Consider the following 21,368-nt stretch of genomic DNA (forward strand, 5'->3'; position numbering starts at 1 on the left):
GGTTTCATTTTCTCTGCCATCCATTTAGCTGAGTGTAATGTTTATCTTGGCAGTTCTCAGAAAAAGATCACTTTAAAGAGCCCCATAGTTTGGCCCCTGCTCCTGTCCCCTAGGACAACATTGATGTTTCCTCACCGTTATTGTATTCCGGCTGACATTGAAGAAGGAGCTGTGAAATTTGTAGAACGGCTTCCTAGGGCTTTTTTTTCACCAGGAAAAAGCAAGGTTTTGACAGGCTTTACAACCCCTGCAGATCTAAAGGGACGATATGGTAACACTACCATAGTTAGGATTGTTCCCTGCTATCGTTAACGGCTTCATTATTATTTTAATTTGCAGAAACCGAGCTCGGTTCGGATTGACCAGCTTGACCGGGAGCAATTTAACCCAGAAGTAATTACGTTCCCTATTATCGTCCATTTTGGGATAAGACCTGCCCAGCTCAGCTATGCCGGAGACCCACAGTAAGTTCTTGTTATTCAGCACGTTGCCGGTCTTTGGCTTTAATTACCTAGACACTGAATATAAATAAATGAGTGCAATGGATATCTCCTATATAAATATGTGCTGACTAATTAGCGGGAAGATGCCAGACCTCATATTGGGAGAAATACACAGAGTAGGTGATTTATAAAAGATGCCATCTTCTCTGTGCTAACCAATCAGAGCTCAGTGTTCTTTTTTTAGGCAGTACTGATAAATTGTAAGTTGTGCTTGGATGCTATAGACAACATGGCCGGTTGTTGTGGTTGGATCCTATGGAGAACATGGCTGGTTGCTGTGGTTGAATGCTATGGACAACATGGCCGGTTATTGTGGTTGGATTCTATGGACAACATGGCCGGTTGTTGTGGTTGGATTCTATGGACAACATGGCTGGTTGTTGTGGTTGGATGCTATGTACAACATGGCCGGTTGTTGTGGTTGGATTCTATGGACAACATGGCCGGTTGTTGTGGTTGGATTCTATGGACAACATGGCTGGTTGTTGTGGTTGGATGCTATGGACAATATGGCTGGTTGTTGTGGTTGGATGCTATGGACAACATGGATGGTTGTTTTCTATGGACAACATGGCCAGTTATTGTGGTTGGATTTTATGGACAACATGGCTGGTTGTTGTGGTTGGATGCTATGGACAACATGGCCGGTTGTTGTGGTTGGATTCTATGGACAACATGGCTGGTTGTTGTGGTTGGATGCTATGTACAACATGGACGGTTGTTGTGGTTGGATTCTATGGACAACATGGCCGGTTGTTGTGGTTGGATTCTATGGACAACATGGCTGGTTGTTGTGGTTGGATGCTATGGACAATATGGCTGGTTGTTGTGGTTGGATGCAATGGACAACATGGATGGTTGTTGTGGTTGGATTCTATGGACAACATGGCCGGTTGTTGTGGTTAGATTCTATGGACAACATGGCTGGTTATTGTGGTTGGATGCTATGGACAACATGGATGGTTGTTGTTGTTGGATTCTTTTGACAACATGGCTGGTTGTTGTGGTTGGATGCTATGGACAACATGTCCAGCCGGTTGTTGTGGTTGGATTCTATGGACAAGGCTGGTTCTACTGGACAGCTTATAAATCATATAATGTAAAGTGAAAAAAAAAAGAAAATGCAAGTGTAAAGTTGGAACAGAGTAGTAGAGTTCTCCGTACGTGGAAATTGAGCTCAGATGCATGGAGTAAATGGATTCTCTCGCTTAGTATTAATAAAATTACATCACAGAAAATATTGATCTACTCCTCACCTAGGATGTCGGCGAGTGTACACATACAAACTGATCAATGTGGATTATTCCCTTTGAGTGTGGTATGTACAGTAAATCTTAATGGATTCATACCTTTAAGTGACTCCCAGAAGAACCAGTCTGGCTGCAGTATTAAGTGAGATTGCATCCATCTAATGTTTGAGTTTTAGTGTTGTGCGGCTTTTGCGGTTTGGCTTAATAGCTGACAACTCGAGGAGGAGAAATATTATGTAGAATATGTGGTAAGGTGACATTAGGCACCGTCACTTTATAACGACTGCAAACATCACTGCTGACAGCCTCCTGGATCTGACTGCAAGAGAAAGTCAGGAGCTAGAAATTGAGATAGATGGGAAGATGTAGGAGTTGTGTACATCATCTATCATGCAGACCAGGTTACTGTACATGACCTTCACCGTGGATCGTCTGTGAAAATGTAGTTAACGGGGCTCCCTTATGTTACCTCTATGGGAGCCTCCCGACTTCCTGTTTGCAGGGGAGCGATGTGCTTCTGAAAATTGATCTTTTGGGCCAACTGCTTGTGTAAGCTGCCAACCCGAACCGAGCATGCTATCCGAGGCAGGTTTGCCTCTGCTTCATCGGGGAAGCACACAGGCTCTGAAGCTACAGGGCTGAGCTTGCAAGGTCGCTCTTTTCTTAGGAAATCCGTCTCCATCAACAGACTTCAAAGGTTTCCAGTAAACTAGGCATCGAATTGGAAACTATTCCAATTTTTATATATATGTAGTAAATTGTAAAGTTTTTACAGGTACTATGCTATTTTAACCAGCTAGAAAAGACAGCTATTTTAATATAGAAACATCAGGCAGTGCCAGCAGGGTTTTCAATGGTGGCTTCCCAGTGCATTGATGGCCATATGGTGGAGTTAAAGACAAGACATCAAATTTATAATTCAGCTATTAGTCTAAATCCAAGGTATTTATAGCTGAGCTTTGTTCTTTATACAGCACTCCGAATCCCCTGCTACCTTAAAGTTATCGGTCACCAGGTTTTGCCACCTAATCTGAGAGCAGTATAACGTAGGGGCACAGAGATCCTGATTCCAGTTATGTGTCACTTACTGGGCTGCTTAGTGTGGTTGTGATAAAATCACTGTTTAATCATCAGTAGATCATCATTTGAGGACTGCTTGCACTGCTGCCAGGTAGTCCAGCAAATTCATGAGCTCTGTATACCCCCGCCCCCACTTCTGATTGGCAGCTTTTTGTGTACACTGTATATAAGCAGAAAGTTGCCAATCAGTGCTATAGGCGGGGTTATAGAGCCCCACATTGAAATAACTGTAAGATTGTCAGCAAAGAAAACTTTGATTTCATCAAAATGACAGCAAACAGCTCAGTAAGTGACATCGCTGGAATCAGAGTCTCTGCCTCTGTATTATGCTGCTCTCAGATCGGATAGCAAAAACCTGGTGACAGATTCCCTTTAATCAGCGGTAGGATCAGAAGTTCACTCTACTGTTGTGTCCAAATCCATTGCAGTACCGACACAACTAGTGCCTGATGAACCCCAATGACTTATAATTGGGTCTGTCAGATTTTGTCTTCCTTTTAGCTCGGTATGTTAATCTGCCTAGACTATCGACAGAGGCTACAAATTATAACATTCGCTCTGTCTGTCACCGTCTTAGGCCCCCTTTACACCAGAACACGTTAGTGTTTTGCACGGTCCATGTTGAAGGTTCGTATGGTCCACCCGTGAGCCATGATTTTGACACACGTACTATCCCTGTGCTATCCATGTGACATCCAGGTAGCACATGGACATCATGAACCTCTGTACTTACCTATGCTGCTGTCCCCGGCACTGCTGCTGCTTCCGGGGCCGCAGTGCAGTGAATATGCAATGAGCATAATGAGCGGAACCCGAAAGCAAGTGACAGCAGCATGTTTTCTCGCGTACATGTTAGACTGATATCACATGGATCATATCAGTGTGTGGTACTTGTGACATCCGTGCTGCTGGAGAAAATAGACTTGCTCTGTGCGTAACACACGGACATGCCTGTGCTCCATACGGACACATGGTCCTTGTGAAAACACTGATGTGTGCGCAGACTCACCGATTTTAATGAGTCTGCGTATGACCTTGTCTCCAGTACATATGAATACGAACGTCATACATACTAAAATCACTGATGTGTGAGGGGGGCTTTAAGGAAGCTTACTACATAGGGATTCATCTACCACTGAACTCTAAAGGGTGCTTTACACGCTGTGACATCGCTAACAGTATATTGGCGAGGTCACGGTGTTTGTGACACACATCTGGCGTCGTTAGCAACATTGCAGTGTGTGACAGCTAGGAGCGACAATCAACGATCGCAAAAATCGTTGATCGTTGACACGTCGCTCCAAATCATAATATCGTTGGTGTTTCATGCCGCTGGTTGTTCTTCGTTCCTGCAGCACCACACATCGCTGTGTGTGACACCGCAGGAACGACGAACATCTCCTTACCTGCGTCCACCGCAAAGGAGGAAGGAAGGAGGTGGGCGACATGTTCTGGCCGCTCATCTCCTCCCCTCTTCTTCTATTGGGTGGCCATTTTGTGATGCCGCTGTGATGTCGCTGTGACGCCGAACGCACCTCCCCCTTGAAGGAGGGATTGTTCGGCGGTCACAACGACGTCACTGAACAGGTATATGCGTGTGATGCTGCTGTAGCGATATTGTTCGCTACGGCAGTGATCACCAAATGTCGCACAAACGACGGGGGCAGATGCTATCGCTCGCAACATCTCTAGCAATCGCTAGCGATGTCGCAGCGTGTAAAGCACCCTTTAGCCGTCTGCAGTGAGCTTCACCCTAGTGGCCACAAAAGGAGTTGCACCATTTCACAAGGATGCATTACTGGTATCTGCACACGTTGAGTATTTAGAGCAGATTGTTTTGCACCAAAAGGAAAAATCCTATTGTCTGGAAAACCGCTGTGTAAAATATGCTCTTTTTTTATGCATTTTGGATGCGGTTTTCATTAAATTTGTTTCCCCTTCCATTAAATTAGGTGAAAACTCAGCAAAAATGCTGAAATTAATGTGCTGCAGTTTAATAAAAAGCTTAGGTTCAAGGAATGAATGAAAAGCATGTGCAGATGAGATTTCAGGAATCCCATTCACTTTGCTGCTACTGTAACATGCAGTGTTTTTTACCCTTGAAAAATGTTAGGGAAAAATGAAACATGAACAAACCTTCAGCCTTTCACGTGAAACGGTTAATGACATTGGTGGCATGATTAAAAGATGCCATCTCTGTGCACAACTGTGTGTATACATTGAATTATTATTTTTTTTCATGGCCTTCAGCCCGATCTCGAGCCATGGCGGTTAACTATATGCTTATATATGCTGTGGTTTAATCCTTTTATTCAGAAAGGTGCTGCAGTCTCCATGAAATGACATGCGGGCACAGCAGCGACTGCTGGCCGTCATTGTGAGCGGCTACGGATGTTAGTAATGACAATGCTGAGGTCATTGGTACGAGAGGTCGCTCATTTCCTAAATGTAATTGAATAGATTTTAAGCAGGGTCCTGCACAATGATAGAAAATCCAATATCTGAAAAAACCAGAGTGCGGTCGTTCTATAGAATTTCCACAAATTGTTGTGTCCGGCCTCGTGTCCTTGTTACCTCCGGCTTCTCCGCGGCGGCCCCCCGCCTCCTCCCCTTTATTCTGCAGCTCCTGATCTAGAACGTAAAGAAAACATTGCCATTTATACTGATTACATACATTGAACTCCTGTTTACATAGATTTGTCACTGTCTTGGTTTCAATAAAGTGTTTAATGAAGATTCATGTTCTCGTGCTAATTGTTTATTGAGAACTTTGAAAGACAAGAGCCTAATTATCCATGGCTAGTTACCAGCGGGGGATTTGTGCTGGGAGATAGAAAACCCAGGTTAGACTCCTATGATATATAAACACTATTATTCAGCAAAATAAAGACAAATGGCAGCGCTGGGGAGGAGTGCACCCTTGGCAGGCCAGAAATGCATATATGCGTGCCTACAAGTGGTGATTGCTCATACCTTTTAGCAATGTGTTTCTCAGTACTGATAAGGGTTACATAATTGCCTATAGTTGAGTCTGGCTTGTGTAACATTGTCAGGTTCAACGTTATAGATTTACACACATTGCCTGGGTGTCACACATATTTTCCTGAGATATCTCGCCCTCCCACTCCAGTACGGTGCTTGAGAGAAGCAGTATTCCAGCCGCGGCACGGCCCTACACACGTGTGCCTAGAATCCGATTCTTATAATAATCTTTCTTAGATCAGTATTGAAGCACACCCTGCATGATAGACCTTCAGCTAGAATAGTGAGCGCCATTGAAATGCTCCTACGCCAAACATTCCCCCACCCAATTCTCCTGTAGATGGTTATTGACCTAAGGGGGCTACAAAAAGTATGGCCCTGTCTTATTCACAGCCTAGTGATTGTGCAGCACACATTTTTCTTACATCTTAACATACTTGATGCTAACTGTACAAAAAAAAGCAAAAAGTAAATGTTTTTCTTTTCCAGCATGAATCCGAGCCTGGAGGCACGATTTGGTTTCTGAGAGAACATAGAACCCAACTCATTAAGACTTGCTTTCTACATGCTAGTCTTAATGAATTCAGCTCATCTCTCCGGGGGGTGTACTTCCTTACATCTCGCCCATAGCACTACTCCAGTAATGGATGAGCGTAACAGTTCTAGTGTAAAGAAAACACCCCCTAATGATGAATTTGATGGGCAGGCTCTGATGTGCCCTGTCTTATTCCCCTCATCTCCACCCATTTGATGAAGCTACCTGAAACGGGCATGAATGCGCAAACGTGTCGCAAAATATTTGCACAATGCTGCACTACACAAAAAAACTTGCTTAAAGGGGTTGTCCAACATAAACTCCAAAATTTTTGGTAAGCTAATCTGTGCTGTATTGTCATATAAAACACCCCTACATCGTTATTTTTTGTTTTCTAACTTTTGTTCCTCTTGAATTCACCCTTTATTCTCTGCAGCTGTTTGTTTACATTCAGCTCCAGCAAACTGACCACTTCCTGTGCTAATCCTCCCAGTCACAGCTGGCACCGCCCGGCCTCAGTGTCCAGCCTCACCCCAGTGTCCAGCCTCGCCCCCTGCCCGCCCCCTGCACACACATTCCCTGTCAGTATTCTGCCCCAGCACCTGACTTGTTATCACTACAGCATTGCAAATAACAGCCGCACATCGGGCTCTGCACCCAGCACGCACATAGGGCTCTGCACACCGCACACACACACAGGGCTCTGCACCCCACACCACATCGGGCTCTGCACCCCACACCACACCGGGCTCTGCACCCCACACCACACCGGTCTCTGCACCCCACACCGGGCTCTGCACCCCACACCACATCGGGCTCTGCACCCCACACCACATCGGGCTCTGCACCCCACACCACATCGGGCTCTGCTCCCCACACCACACCGGGCTCTGCACCCCACACCACACCGGGCTCTGCACCCCACACCGAGCTCTGCACCCCACACCACATCGGGCTCTGCACCCCACACCACATCGGGCTCTGCACCCCACACCACACCACATCGGCCTCTGCACCGCACACACACATCGGGCTCTGCACACCACACACACATTAGGGCTCTGCACCGCACACACACATAGGGCTCTGCACCGCACACACACATAGTGCTCTGCACCGCACACACACACACAGGGCTCTGCACCGCACACACACATTAGGGCTCTGCACCGCACACACACATTAGGGCTCTGCACCGCACACACACATTAGGGCTCTGCACCGCACACACACATTAGGGCTCTGCACCGCACACACACATTAGGGCTCTGCACCGCACACACACATAGGGCTCTGCACCGCACACACACATAGGGCTCTGCACCGCACACACACATAGGGCTCTGCACCGCACACACACATAGGGCTCTGCACCGCACACACACATAGGGCTCTGCACCGCACACACACAGGGCTCTGCACCGCACACACACATTAGGGCTCTGCACCGCACACACACATTAGGGCTCTGCACCGCACACACACATTAGGGCTCTGCACCGCACATACACATAGGGCTCTGCACTGCACATACACATAGGGCTCTGCACCGCACACACACATTAGGGCTCTGCACCGCACATACACATTAGGGCTCTACACCGCACACACACATTAGGGCTCTGCACCGCACACACACATAGGGCTCTGCACCGCACACACACATTAGGGCTCTGCACCGCACACACACATTAGGGCTCTGCACCGCACACACACATAGGGCTCTGCACCGCACACACACATAGGGCTCTGCACCGCACACACACATTAGGGCTCTGCACCGCACACACACATAGGGCTCTGCACCGCACACACACATAGGGCTCTGCACCGCACACACACACAGGGCTCTGCACCGCACACACACATAGGGCTCTGCACCGCACACACACACAGGGCTCTGCACCGCACACACACAGGGCTCTGCACCGCACACACACATTAGGGCTCTGCACCGCACACACAATTAGGGCTCTGCACCGCACACACACATTAGGGCTCTGCACCGCACATACACATTAGGGCTCTGCACCGCACATACACATTAGGGCTCTGCACCGCACACACACATTAAGGCTCTGCACCGCACACACACATTAGGGCTCTGCACCGCATACACACATTAGGGCTCTGCACCGCACACACACACACACAGGGCTCTGCACCGCACACACACACACACACACGGCGCTCTGTACCGACCCCCTACCCCCATAGGGAACACATGTAGGGAATACATACTTACCCCTCCTCGGTCCCTGCCGCTCCTGCACGTTCGTCCGCTGTCTGGTCTGGACATATCAGCACAGTAGTGACGTCACCGCTGTCCTGAACTGTCAGACACAGACAGCGGGACAGTGATGAGAAGCAGCGCTGCGCTCCCTTTCATCAGCGCTTTCAAATATATCGGCGTCTATGATCTGTGATGCCGGTACATCTGAATGTGCGATCCTGAGCAGGGGCCCGGTGCTGGAGCTCACATCGTGGGCAGCCGCCACCAGGCCCCTCCCCCAGGTCACTGACCCCACAACAGTGCAGGGGGACGTTGCGGGGAGAGTACGGGGTGTGGGGGAAATCTGTGGGAGGGTGCAGGGAAGGGGGGCGGGGACTCACGCACTGTACAGCCCAGCAGGGCGGCAACATGGTGTTTCCAGATTTGCATGTCAACATGGTCCTGCCCATGTTGACATGAAATGACCGGAAGCAGCAAAATCGCGGCAGGAGCGGTCACATGAGCACTCTGAGCCGGGGGAGAGGGGCTGACAGCAGGCTGACAGCAGGGCAGGTAAGTGGTCTCTACTTACCTGCCCCAATGTAGCCCAATAGGGAAATAATGAAAAAAAGTCAAAATAAGCCGGATAACCCCTTTAAGCACTTTGATTATTTAGGGCCATAGTTTTAAGCTTGCCGCGGCCCTTAGGAATAGACGTGACTAGTCCGACACTACCCTCGGCCAGCCTCTCTTCACACGGCTCCAGGTGATTGATAGGTCTTCCCGTACATTGCAGAGACCTGTTGGTCATCGGGAGCCGTGCGGGGTCAACGCTGTCCAAGGCCAGCTCTTCAAACTATACGCTCTCTGAATTGCCAGAGCGTTTTAGTGTAAACCGTACCTGCATCCAGGCTTTTATTCATCTTCTCAATGGTTTGGGCAGCGTGAATCGACGAACAGATTGTCTTTAACTGATGCAACGTTGGTACACTATAGTATTAATAACTTTTTAAATGATGACTGTTGCTTCAATAGACTTATCTCCATTTAATAGCCAGTGTACTAAATGGCAAAATTGTAAATCAATGTATTTACAGAAAATATTGCCTTAGCCCTGTAGATAGGCTGTACAGTGCTAGCCACTTGTTGTTTCCTTCCTCTGAAGCTTGCTGTCCGTTCTCTCTATTATTAGAGAAATAAAGACAGATCACGGGCAGGGGGAGTGGGACTTCTCCTCAGCTAGCTGTGAGCGAGGGTAGGCAGAGCGATAAGAGCTGCGGAGCGCGCGTCCATGTACAGCTTATCCAGTGTCCGTTCTGTCCTTTGTCTCCTCAATCTTTACACTGTCCACAACATTTATACCCTGGAAAATAATTACTGGAATTTCCTCCATTTCTGCATCAAAATTAACTCTTCAGTTATAATAATAATAATTTTATGTAATATTAAATAATATTTGTGTATATTTCCCCTTACAGCTGTAGTTTACTTTGATTTACTATATCTAATACCAAACTAAAGGACATATACATAATGTGGGAATGTAACACGACAGAATCATCCAGTGGACAAATAATCATAACTACTCATGACACTGTCCTTTACGCACTCATTGTGCTGTTACCTCTATCCCCTCTATGGCTCTCGCTGTGCTGCTATCTCCTCTATCCCCTCTATAGCACTTGCTGTGCTGCGGTCTCCTCTGTCCCCTCTATAGCACTTGCTGTGCTGCGGTCTCCTCTGTCCCCTCTCTGCCTCTCAGGCTGCTTTCACACATCCAGTTTGAGCAGTGCGGCTCAATCCGGCTGTGAAACCTATGCAACGGATGCGGCGAAAACACCGCATCCTTTGCATAAGTTTTTACATGCGGCCCGTCCGTTTTTTTCCGGTTGCGGCATACTACTGAGCATGCGCAGTGGAAGAAACCGCATGCGGCGTCCAGATGCGTTTTTTGCCGCATCCAGCGTCCATAGGCATGCATTGAAAAATGCACCGCAGCGGCCAGCAACGTTCCATCCAGCCGCGGCATTGGCTAAATCTGCAAAAAACGGACCGAACGCAAGCCCATGCGGCACAATACGGCACTAATGTAAGTCTATGCAAAAAAATACCCCGCAACCAGCGGCAAAAAAACGGTTGCGGTTTTTCTGCAGAACGCCGTATTGTGCCACAGAGCAAAAACCGGATGTGTGAAAGTAGCCTCACTGTGCTGCTATCTCCTTATCCCCTCTATAGCACTTGCCAGGGCTGTGGAGTCGGAGTCGGAGTCGTGGAGTCGGAGTCGGAGTCGGAGCTCATTTTGGTGGAGTCGGAGTCGGAGTCGGAGTCGGTATAAAATGCACCGACTCCGACTCCTAAAATATATAATAAATTGGGGACAGGAGTGCAATGCAGAATGTGCTGAATATTTTACTAAATAATAACATTTAGTATAATGCTTATATTTAAGTGAAAAATTTATTGTAGTACAATGTGAACAACTGAACATCAGACATTTAATTGTTGTTTTTATGATACAATAATCAAGATATTTGGATAGAACATAAAATATTTATTGGAATACAACTTTAGAACACAAAAAACTAATAAATTGTAAATATGTAAAATATATATATATATATATATATATATATATATACAGTGTATATACACACACAAGATATATATGTAATCTACTGTATATTACATAGTGTATTACATATTTACAATTTATTACAGTTTTTTGTGTTCTAAAGTTGTATTCCAATAAATATATTTTATGTTCTATCCAAATATCTTGATTATTGTATCATAAAAATTATTAAATGTCTGATGTTCACATACACATATTCATGTACTACAATAAATTTTTCACCTAACTATAAGCAATATATGTAGGAGTCGGAGTCGGAGCCGGAGTCGGAGTCGGAGCCGGAGTCGGAGTCGGTGCAAGAGAATTTGAGGAGTCGGAGTCGGAGTCGGAGTCGAAGGTTTGGCTTACCGACTCCACAGCCCTGGCACTTGCTGTGCTGCGGTCTCCTCTGTCCACTCTCTGGCTCTCACTGTGTTGCTATCTCTTCTATCACTTCTCATTGTGCTGCTATCTCCTCTATCCCCTCTCTGGCTCTTGCTGTGCTGCTGTCTCCTCCATACCCTCTCTGGCTTACTGTACTACGGTCTCCTCTATCCCCTTTCTGGCTCTCACTATGTTGCTATCTCCTTTATCCCCTCTCTGGCTCTTGCTTTGTTGCTATCTCTTCTGTCCCCTCTCTCTCATTGTTCTGCTCTCTTCTCTCTATCCCATCCCTGGCTCTCGTTGCGCTGCTGTCTCGTCTATCCCCTTTCTCTCCTCTCTGGCTCTCGTTGTGCTGCTGTCTCGTCTCTCCCCTCTCTGGCTCACTGTGTTTCTGTCTCCTCCATACCCCCTCTAGCGCTTGCTGTGCTGCAGTCTCCTCTATCCCCTGTCTGGTTCTCGATGTGCTGCTGTCTACTCTATCCCCTCTCTGTCTCTCGCTGTGCTGCTGTCTCCTCTCTCCCTCTTTTGCTCTCGTTGTGCTGCTGTCTCGTCTATCTCCTCTCTGGCTCTCACTTTGCTTCTGTCTCCTCCATACCCTCTCTAGCGCTTGCTGTGCTGCTGTCTACTCTATCCCCTCTCTGTCTCTCGCTGTGCTGCTGTCTCCTCTCTGGCTCTCACTTTGCTGCAGTGTCCTCTATCCCCTCTCTGGCTCTTATTGTGCTGCTGTCTCCTTAATCCTCTTTGGCTCTCATTGTGCTGCTGTCTCCTTAATCCTCTTTAGTTCTCATTGTTCTGCTGTCTCCTCTGTCCCCTGTCTGGCTCTCACTGTGGTGCTGTCTCCTCTATTCCCTGTCTTGCTCTCACTGTGCTGCTGTCTCCTCTACCTCTTCGCTAGCTCTCACTATGCGGCTGTCTCCACTCTCTCCTCTATGGCTTTCATTATGCTTTTGTCACCTCTGTCTGGCACTCACTGTGCTGCTGTCTCCTCTCTCTCCTCTCTGGCTCTCACTGTGATGCTGTCTCCTCTATTCCCTCTCTTGCTCTCACTGTGCTGCTCTCTCCTCTATCTCCTCACTGGCTCTCGCTATGCTGCGGTCTCCTCTCTCCTTTATGGCTTTCCATGTGCTGCTGTATCCTCTGTCCCCTGTCTGGCTCTTGCTGTGCTGCCGTATCCTCTGTCCCTTGTCTGGCTCTCACTGTGGTGCTGCTTCCTCTGTCCCCTGTCTGGCTCTTGCTGTGCTGCTGTCTCCTCTGTCCCCTGTGTAGCTCTCTCTGTGCTGCTGTCTCCTCGTCCTCTCTCTGGCTCTTATACTGTGCTACTGTCCCCTGTCTGGCTCTCGCTGTGCTGCTGTCTCCTCGCCCCCTGAATAGCTCTCGCTGTGCTGCTGTCTCCTCGCCCCCTGTGTAGCTCTCGCTGTGCTGCTGTCTCCTCTGTCCCCTGCTGTGTCCTCGTCCTCTCTAACTCACTATCCCTCTGCTCCCCCGTTTCACAGTGTTTTCTTCTGATGCTAGCACATGACTTCAGTGTCTAAGTCACTCCACGCATGATGTCACTGCCATGCGCCCCCTTTTACAAGCAGACGTCAGCTGCAGGAATATTCACTGCCCCTTTTGCCCCAAAAATCAAACCATAATAAAAAATAAAAAAACTCATATTTGATATGGCTGCATTCAGAAATGTCCTATCTGTCAAAATATAAACTCTCAGTCTGTAAACAGTGGAAGAAAGATTTAAACCGCCAGAATTGCATTTTTTTGGTTGTCGAAACATTACAATAAAATGGAAAAATAGGTGATAAAAACCTTGCATCTACCTAATAATGGTGTTTGCCATATAATGAACGTAACCCAAAAAGCAATTGTGGAGTTGCACTTTTTTTTTTTCTTCAAACGTCATCACACTTGGAATTTCTTCTTGTTTTCTACTACAATATATGGTAATATGAATGGTCTCATTCGAAAATACAACTCGTCCCACAAAAAACAAGCCCTTATACAGCTACCCTGTTTACCCCCCACAAAAAGCAGACCCCCCCCATCCCAGGATCGTCATACCAGCCCAGGGCGTCTGTATGGCTCCCAGATCCTCCATCAGGTACGCTGCACGCCTCCCCTGCGTCTGGCCGACATCAGATCACACACACACACACACACACACACACTTCTCCCTGTGATCTCCCTGCAGCTGTGCTCCCCTGCGTCTGGCTGACATCAGATCACACACACACACACACACACACACACACACACACACACACAAACACACACCCACCACACGATCCCTGCAGCTGTGCTGCATGCCGTGCTCCTCTGCCTCCTGCCAACACTCACAGATCCGATCGCTTACGTTCACACACAGTCACACATCAGACAGTATACACGCACACATCTGATCGCATACACTCACACCCCACTTCTCCCTGTGCCCTCCGGTGGGCGGTCCCAGCAGCTGTGCTGCACGCCGTGCTCCTCTGCCTTCTGCCGACACTCACAGATCCGATCGCACACACACACACACACACACACACATCAGAACACACTCACACACACATCAGAACACACTCACACATCCGATCGCATACATTCACACACACACTCTGACGATATCGCACATACGCGCTCACACACTCACAACATCCGGAGATACCACATGCTTCCGGCCATGTGATCCTCCGGCAGGTCCTGGAAGGTGACTGCATGCACAGTATCGCCGCCGGGAAGCAAGCGATATCACTGGATGTTGTGAGTGTGTGGATGCGATCTGATGTGTGTGTATGAGAGTGAGTGAGTGTGATTTGATGTGTGGATGTGTGTGTGGGTGTCTGTTCTTATGTGTGTGTGTGTTCCGCCGCTGCAGGACCTTGATGCGCTCACCTGCTCCCGGTCGGCGTCTGGTGAGTATGATCGGGGGTTTTCTTTCTTCTGTCTTCTCTCTTCTGGGGGTGCCCGCTGCCTATAATGAAGTGTCCTGCAGTGTCTTTAACTCTTTCACCGCTGCATGACACTTCATTATTAACCGCAGCTATGTCTTATTTTCAGGGGATGTCTTACATTAAAGCTTCCCTGAAAACTCCTGGGATGTCTTATTTTCGGGGGATGTCTTATTTTCGAGGAAACACGGTATGTTGATGGAAAAATAAAAAAAGTTACGACTCTTGTGAGGAAGGGAGGAAACAGACAAACAAAAAAAAAAATTGCCAGGGGGTGAAAGGGTTAAAGAAGACTTGTCACTTGTTTTGAAAAATGAGTTAAATCCCTTGTAAAACTTCCTGGGCTCCTCTAAATCTGAAGTGTTTTTCCGTTTTGCACTACTTCGCTCCATTGCAAAGATAGTAACATTGTTGCTTTTGGAGCGCAGTATGGAAAATCTCTGCTTGTAGTGCAACTGAGTTTCTTCAAAGTCTTCTTGGGAGGCGTGATAGATACCTATTGGCAGTTAATCTATCAATCTCAAGCCATAACTAGTTGTGATTAGCAGCACCTGGGATAGAGGGAGCGAAAGCACACGCCCCCAGAGAAGTCTCTCAAGAAAAGAAGAGATTTCACATATTGCGCTTCAAAAGCAGCGAAGAAGAATATCTCTGCAATGGAACGACAGGGTGCAGAACAGGAAAAAAGATGTGGAATCGGGGGAGCTCAGTTTTTTTTTGTAAAGTATTTAAAGAGAACCAACCCCCGGGATTTTCCTATATAAACTAAACCCAGTGCTATACTTGCATTATCATGCTGATTCTCTACATACCTATAGTTGTGAGATTAAGTATATACTTTCTGAAATACAGGCAAGTAAAGTTTGTGAGTGCACTGTTATTTGATTGATAGCAGCTACAGAATATCTAATAGGTGGGTCGGGTTTTGCTAGTTATTCCCGCCCCTGTCTGCTGACTGTCCTTCCTCCCCTGTCTCTGTTATTACAGGGGAAGGAGAAGGTGGGAGGAAAGCGAGAGGGAGAAAAGACAGGGGAGGAAGGACAGGCAGGCAGAATAACTAGCAAAACTCGATGCACATATTAGATATTCTGTAGCTGCTATCAATCAAATAACAGTGCATTTCACAAACTTAACTTGCCTGTATTTAAGAAACTATACAGCTGTTCTCACAACTAAAGGTATATATATAGAATCAGCATGATAGCGCCTGTATAGCACTGGCTTTAGTTTCTATATGAAAATCCTGGTGGTTGGTCCTCTTTAACTCTAAATTTTTGAGCAAGTGACTAGTCCTCTTTAATGTAGCCAGCGCTTAACATGTATAGAGCGGGCTCAGCTCCTGAGCCCGCTTCACACACCCTTACCTGCTCTATGACTGGTATATCCATCATGGGGCATAAACGGTTAAGCTTTTCAAAAGCAAGAATGACCATAATAACTTCCACAACTGCAAAGTAGAAAAGTTCCCAAGCTGGCAAGTGAGGGAAATTATGGGGTAGGCTTTGGGTGAGGAGGATCTGTACTTCATCTCCGCTGTAGAGGAATTTTCTCTTCCTAAATGAATTTGCTATTTTACCTATTAAGGCTTATGGAGCCCACTCTGCAGAGCGACTTCAGCGGAGGTACACTGGTTATTTATCTCTTTTTTTTTTTTTTTGCCTCGTACTAAAAGATGCTCAATCCACATAATGTTTGCTGAAACTTTAGAAAAGAGCATGAAGAAAAATAGCCTGTCTGTAGACGAAGTGAGGCTGCGACAGGGTGTCATTTACTTTGATGGGAATAATAAAGTTCCGGCTATATGGAACACATTCTACTTAGATTCAAATGGACAGCACTTTTCGAAACCTAGAATCAGCGACAGTTGCTTTTCTCTGAAATGTTTCATTTTACTACTAAGTGGGACAGACGGGGTTCAACAGCGGGAGAGCGGTGACGTAAAATGAAAAACGTCTTGAGAGCTCCTCTGTTATCAAGTTAATGACCTTCCTTGGAGTATGAGGTTTATGACACTATACAACATCGCTGTCTTCTCCCAGTAACGACGCATTTTCGAGTCTTCTTTGACCATTTCTTCACCTTTCTGCAGGTACCAGAAGCTATGGAAAAGCTATGTAAAACTGCGCCATCTGCTGGCCAACAGCCCAAAAGTCAAACAAGCTGATAAGCAGAAATTGGTCCAGAGGGAGGTAAGCTTTATTTTTACCCACACAGAACAATTAATGAGGCACAGTTTAGTCTCCGTTCAGCATGATATCCAGTGCTGTCACTTAAAACCCTAAGGAATACGTTGCAACTTACTCAGTACAGGTTTCTGGCGGAAAGATATTTAAAAGCAAACTGTTTTGCCTTTTAAATTACTTTTTGTCCTCGGCGCTCTGCACAAACCTTTTCTTTCCACTTCCAAAAGTTTCTTTTCTTCCTCTGGTTCTTTTCATTGGTAAAGTGATAAAAATAGATATTATACATACGTGGCAAAAAAAAAAATCATCATCTAGTCCTATATATTTCCTAGGGTGTTCACTTTCAGTGGAAGATCTAAAGTCTGCTGCCTGCGCTCTGCTTGTAAACGAGGCTTAAAAACGTATAAAAGAAAAAAAAAATCCAGTTTTCCGAGCCCATATATCTTCCCACAAAAGCACGAGACATTTGAATCCTCCAAAAAAAAAAAAAGTTTCCAATATGTGATCATTGGTGCGTGCAGTGCGTGGATTGCGATGGTGGTCAGTGATCCATGGGTTACATTTGCCTCACATGTAGCACACACAAGGTCAGTGCATCCCGACAGATCGCTTGTCTTCTACACGGAGATATTGCCGCTGATACTAAGCAAATCTTCCACATTAGAAAGGCACTGATGTGAATTTGAGCAAATCTGCTTGCTTTTGCTTCGCTGAGAGAGAAGCTACGGTTATTTTCTGTTTTCTGGCTTATTCTTTCTCTATGGTCTATTCTCCACACTTCTTTTCCAAATCTATGACGAGGGTAATATGCATGATTGTGCATGCGGATGTGTCTAAATGAGTTAATGTTAATGTCTATAGTCATAAACAATGTCTAAGTCCAGTGCCAAGGACCCACCAGTAAGGCTGGGGCCACACGGGGCACTAGTGCGATGCTCGCATGACACTCGGCTCACGCTGGCAGCACAGCAGGAGCCGAGTGTCATGCTAGTATCCATGCGACTGAGGTCCGACTGTGCGAGCGGACCTCAGCTGTGGGGGGCGGGCCGGCACTGCGGAGGGGCGGTGCGGTGCTGGGGAGGGAGGGATTTATCTCCTTCTCTCCTTTGTAGCCGGCTATTGCGAATTTGGCTCTGCATGCGCGGTACACCGGTGTACCGAGAGTGCAGTGCGATTTTTCTCTCGCCCCATTCACTTGAATGGGTGCAAGAGAAAAGAGTCTCGTATTACAATCGTAGCATGCTGCGATTGTTTTCTGGGTCCAATTAGGGCTGAGAAAATAATCGCTCATGTGCGCTGACGTACGCTAATATTGGTCCGAGTCGAATGCGATGTGTTATCGCACTCGACTCGCACCAATTTTCTCGCCGTGTGGCTTAGACCTAATACTGACACTCTAGGGGGGGCCACTATTCAGCCACGTGCAGGTATTATAGCACACTCATTCACATATTTAACTATACTTCTATATATTAAAATTCATATTGTCCCTCCAGTGAGGAAGGAGACAAACTCTAGCGCCACCTATTGGAAATAGCAATCCTAAAAGTCATAAGTGGCTTTTTAAATAAGCCTTTTGATAAGACTTAAGATTTATTGCCAGATCAGAATCCGAATTTGCAGACACAGTGTTTCGGGTGATTGCCCCTCGTCAGTGTAAAGTGTGGGTATCTGATCTGGCTTATGAGAAGCTATGTGGGGACCACGGGGAAGACTATTCTCCTTATAAAGACCTGACAAACCAGTCTGGCTGTCAGTAAGGGGACTTATAACTGTAATGCCCCTCTGGGAATTATTCATACTGGGTAATTTGTTGAAGAAATGATGAGATGCTGCCATTGTCTGTACATAGTGAATCAAGTGGAGTGGAGGGGCCCACCAGGAGATTCCCCTGTCACCCTGTGGGCCAGTCTGACTTGGTCACGGAATGTTTGGGCAATTAATTCCCTTCCTCTGTACTTGAATATGACCAGGCGTTCTATTATGTTGTGACATATTATTATGTTTCTTTGTGATTTATTATATTATCGGTCTGTCCACTATTATGATGGTTATACTTCCATGTATAGTGTTTGAAATTAAACATATTAATCACTTTATCTGCTTGCTCTTGCTTTTTGTCTTATAAATTAAATAAGCCTATGTTTTTAAAAAAAAGATGAAAGAAATACACTGATGTTTCTACTGGGTCAGAAATGTTGTGCTTATGTGTGCCCCACTTTGAAGCCAGGGCACTCTATTAGTTTATGACTAATGAAGGCTCAGTTCACATCTCACCTTTCACTAATGTTTTGTCCTTATGTTTTCAGCGTATATACCTAAAAGGATTGTTACCAGGTTTTTTCCATCTCTTCTGAGAGTAGCATAATGTAGAGAGAGACTCTGATTCCAGCGATGTGTCACTTACTGGGCTGCTTGCTGTAGTTTTGATAAAGTGTATTATCAGCAGGAGATTATGACTAAAGGACTAGTAAGCCGGCTGACAGGTAATCAAGCTTATGCATGAGCGCTGTATAACCCCACCCCCACCTCTGATTGGTAGCTTTTTGCCAATGCACAGTGCACTCAGAAAGCTGTCAATCATTAGTGTTGTAGGCAGGGTTATACAGAGCTAAGCATTCAGAGTACTGCTAGGTATGAAGCAGATAATATAGTTATTTTATCAAAACTGCAGCAATCAGCCGAGTAAGTGACACATCAATGTAATTAGGCTCTCTGGCCTTACATGATGCTGCTCCCAGATGGGGTAGCAGAAACCTTGTGTCAGATTTACATTAATGCATCCTTCCGCCCCTATGCAGTCAGTGTGTGCTGGGAGCCAATATCTAGCAATGTTTGCCTTTACAGTAGCCTACATTGGAGCATACTCCCAAACTAGACCTCATAAAAAAAGAGATGTGCGCGAAACTATACCATTTTGTTTATTTAACCCCAGAACTTAAAGGGGTGGTCCAAAGGCAAAGGTAAATTTAATTTAAATCCCTGTCTATTTGATGCTGTAATCTAAACTATTTTCTAATCTACTTCTATTAAAAATTCCCTACCATTCCCGAACTACACTATCTAACTGCTATTCTGTTTTTTGTTTTTTTTTTAATTTTCTGTCTGATGATGGCTCATTTGAAATCCCAGTGTTTGCTAGGATACTCAAACAAAGTGTCATCAGGGAGCAGAGTCTGTGGCAGTGACCGCACCCTCTGCCCCTTACCTGAAACTAAGCGCCATCATGACGCTCATTTCAGGGCTTCTCTGTCCCTGCTGGGCTCCTGTTCTGTCCCTCCCTGTGCTGCGCACTGTACGATCTGCACCGTGCACAGCGCTTGCTCTGTTATCAGCTCAGATCTGTAATAATCAGCCGGTGACAGAGTGGTGTCTAGATGCAGGAGACCAGTGATGTCACCAGCACGGGCTGCGCTAGTCTTTAGCATGACACCAGCTGATTATTACAGATATGAGCCAATAGCAGAGCGGATGCTGTGCAGATCACATAGTGCACAGGAAGGGAAAGAGCGGAGACACAGCAGAGAGGGACAGACCAGCTTCACTTCAGGGAGGGCACCAAAGTCACTGCCACAGACTATGCCCTCTGATGATGCTTTGTTTGAGTATCCCAGCATGCACTAGGATTCTCAAACAAATCATCATCAGACAGGAAATAAAAAAAAATAATAGAATAGTAGTTAGATGTGTAGTTATAGAACGGTAGGAAATGTTTAATACAGGTATATTAATAAATAGATTAGGTTATAGCATCAAATAGATAGGGATTTAAATGAAATTTCCTTTTGTCTTCCAACCACCTCTTTAACTGTTTTTCAGATAATCCATTAAAATCGCTTATTTTTCGTTCAGCCGTTAGATTTTACACCCCAGTTTATGCCTTGTGCTTGCTGTGCCAGCAGAAGTATCGGCACCCAGTAATTCATTTGTCTATCATTATGCAAAGTGTGCCTGCTGTCACTAATTTAGCAGTGGAGTCGTGCTCGCCGATGTTTGTACTCCCTGTTCATGTGCTCATGTAATAACCTAATCATCTAGTTCACCGTGGTCAGGCTGTTTGCAGTGTTGGCTTTATGGTCCGCTTAATCCCTGTTTACATGATGCTGTCCTACTTCGCTGCAGCCTCCATTGTCGCTGCGCTGAGCCGACAGCGGCACGGTTTAATAGGATTTCGCTTCTGCACTGATCTATCTATGGCATCGTCCTGGGGTTGTGTATTTCAGACAGAATTATCTGATATGATTTCTTCCACCTATAGGCTGTTGTCATTGTTTTACTCTGAGATTTCACAACCTAACAATTTTCCTTTCTTTTACCTAGGAAGCTCTTCAGAAGATCAGACAGAAGAACACAATGAGGCGTGAAGTGACAGTAGAACTGAGTAGCCAGGGTTTTTGGAAAACTGGCATTCGCTCGGATGTCTGCCAGGTAATTAATATTAATAAGTCAAGACCTTGAGACCTTGTTGGCTGGTTCTCTCTAGTCCTGATTTTCGCTCTGCAGCACATGTATTCCGCGAGCAGGGTATTCTCGCTTAGAGCTCCGTACTCCCATCTTGTACATTACCAAAGAGCAGCAGTGTTTAAGAATCAGCAGAGAAGGCCACATGGCGTTTCAGGAAAAAGACCCATTTCACACCTTTGTAGCTGCACAGTAATTTCCGATCTTACACCAATCCGCTTTAATGGAAGCAGCTAA

The 21,368-nt window shown here is 46.1% G+C and overlaps 1 protein-coding gene across 2 annotated transcripts in view; it reads left to right on the forward strand.

Annotated features, from left to right (window-relative positions):
- Positions 1-21,368, forward strand: part of DROSHA (drosha ribonuclease III) — a 390,676-nt gene that overhangs the window by 140,129 nt on the left and 229,179 nt on the right. For both annotated transcript variants that reach the window (XM_075314852.1, XM_075314853.1), the window contains exons 14-16: positions 340-464; positions 16,577-16,676; positions 20,991-21,098. In XM_075314852.1, coding sequence (XP_075170967.1) covers positions 340-464; positions 16,577-16,676; positions 20,991-21,098 — 333 coding nt within the window. The remainder of the gene's footprint in view (positions 1-339; positions 465-16,576; positions 16,677-20,990; positions 21,099-21,368) is intronic.

Source organism: Anomaloglossus baeobatrachus, chromosome 6 (genome assembly GCF_048569485.1).
Source record: "Anomaloglossus baeobatrachus isolate aAnoBae1 chromosome 6, aAnoBae1.hap1, whole genome shotgun sequence".
In the NCBI taxonomy this organism is placed as follows: Eukaryota; Metazoa; Chordata; class Amphibia; order Anura; family Aromobatidae; genus Anomaloglossus; species Anomaloglossus baeobatrachus.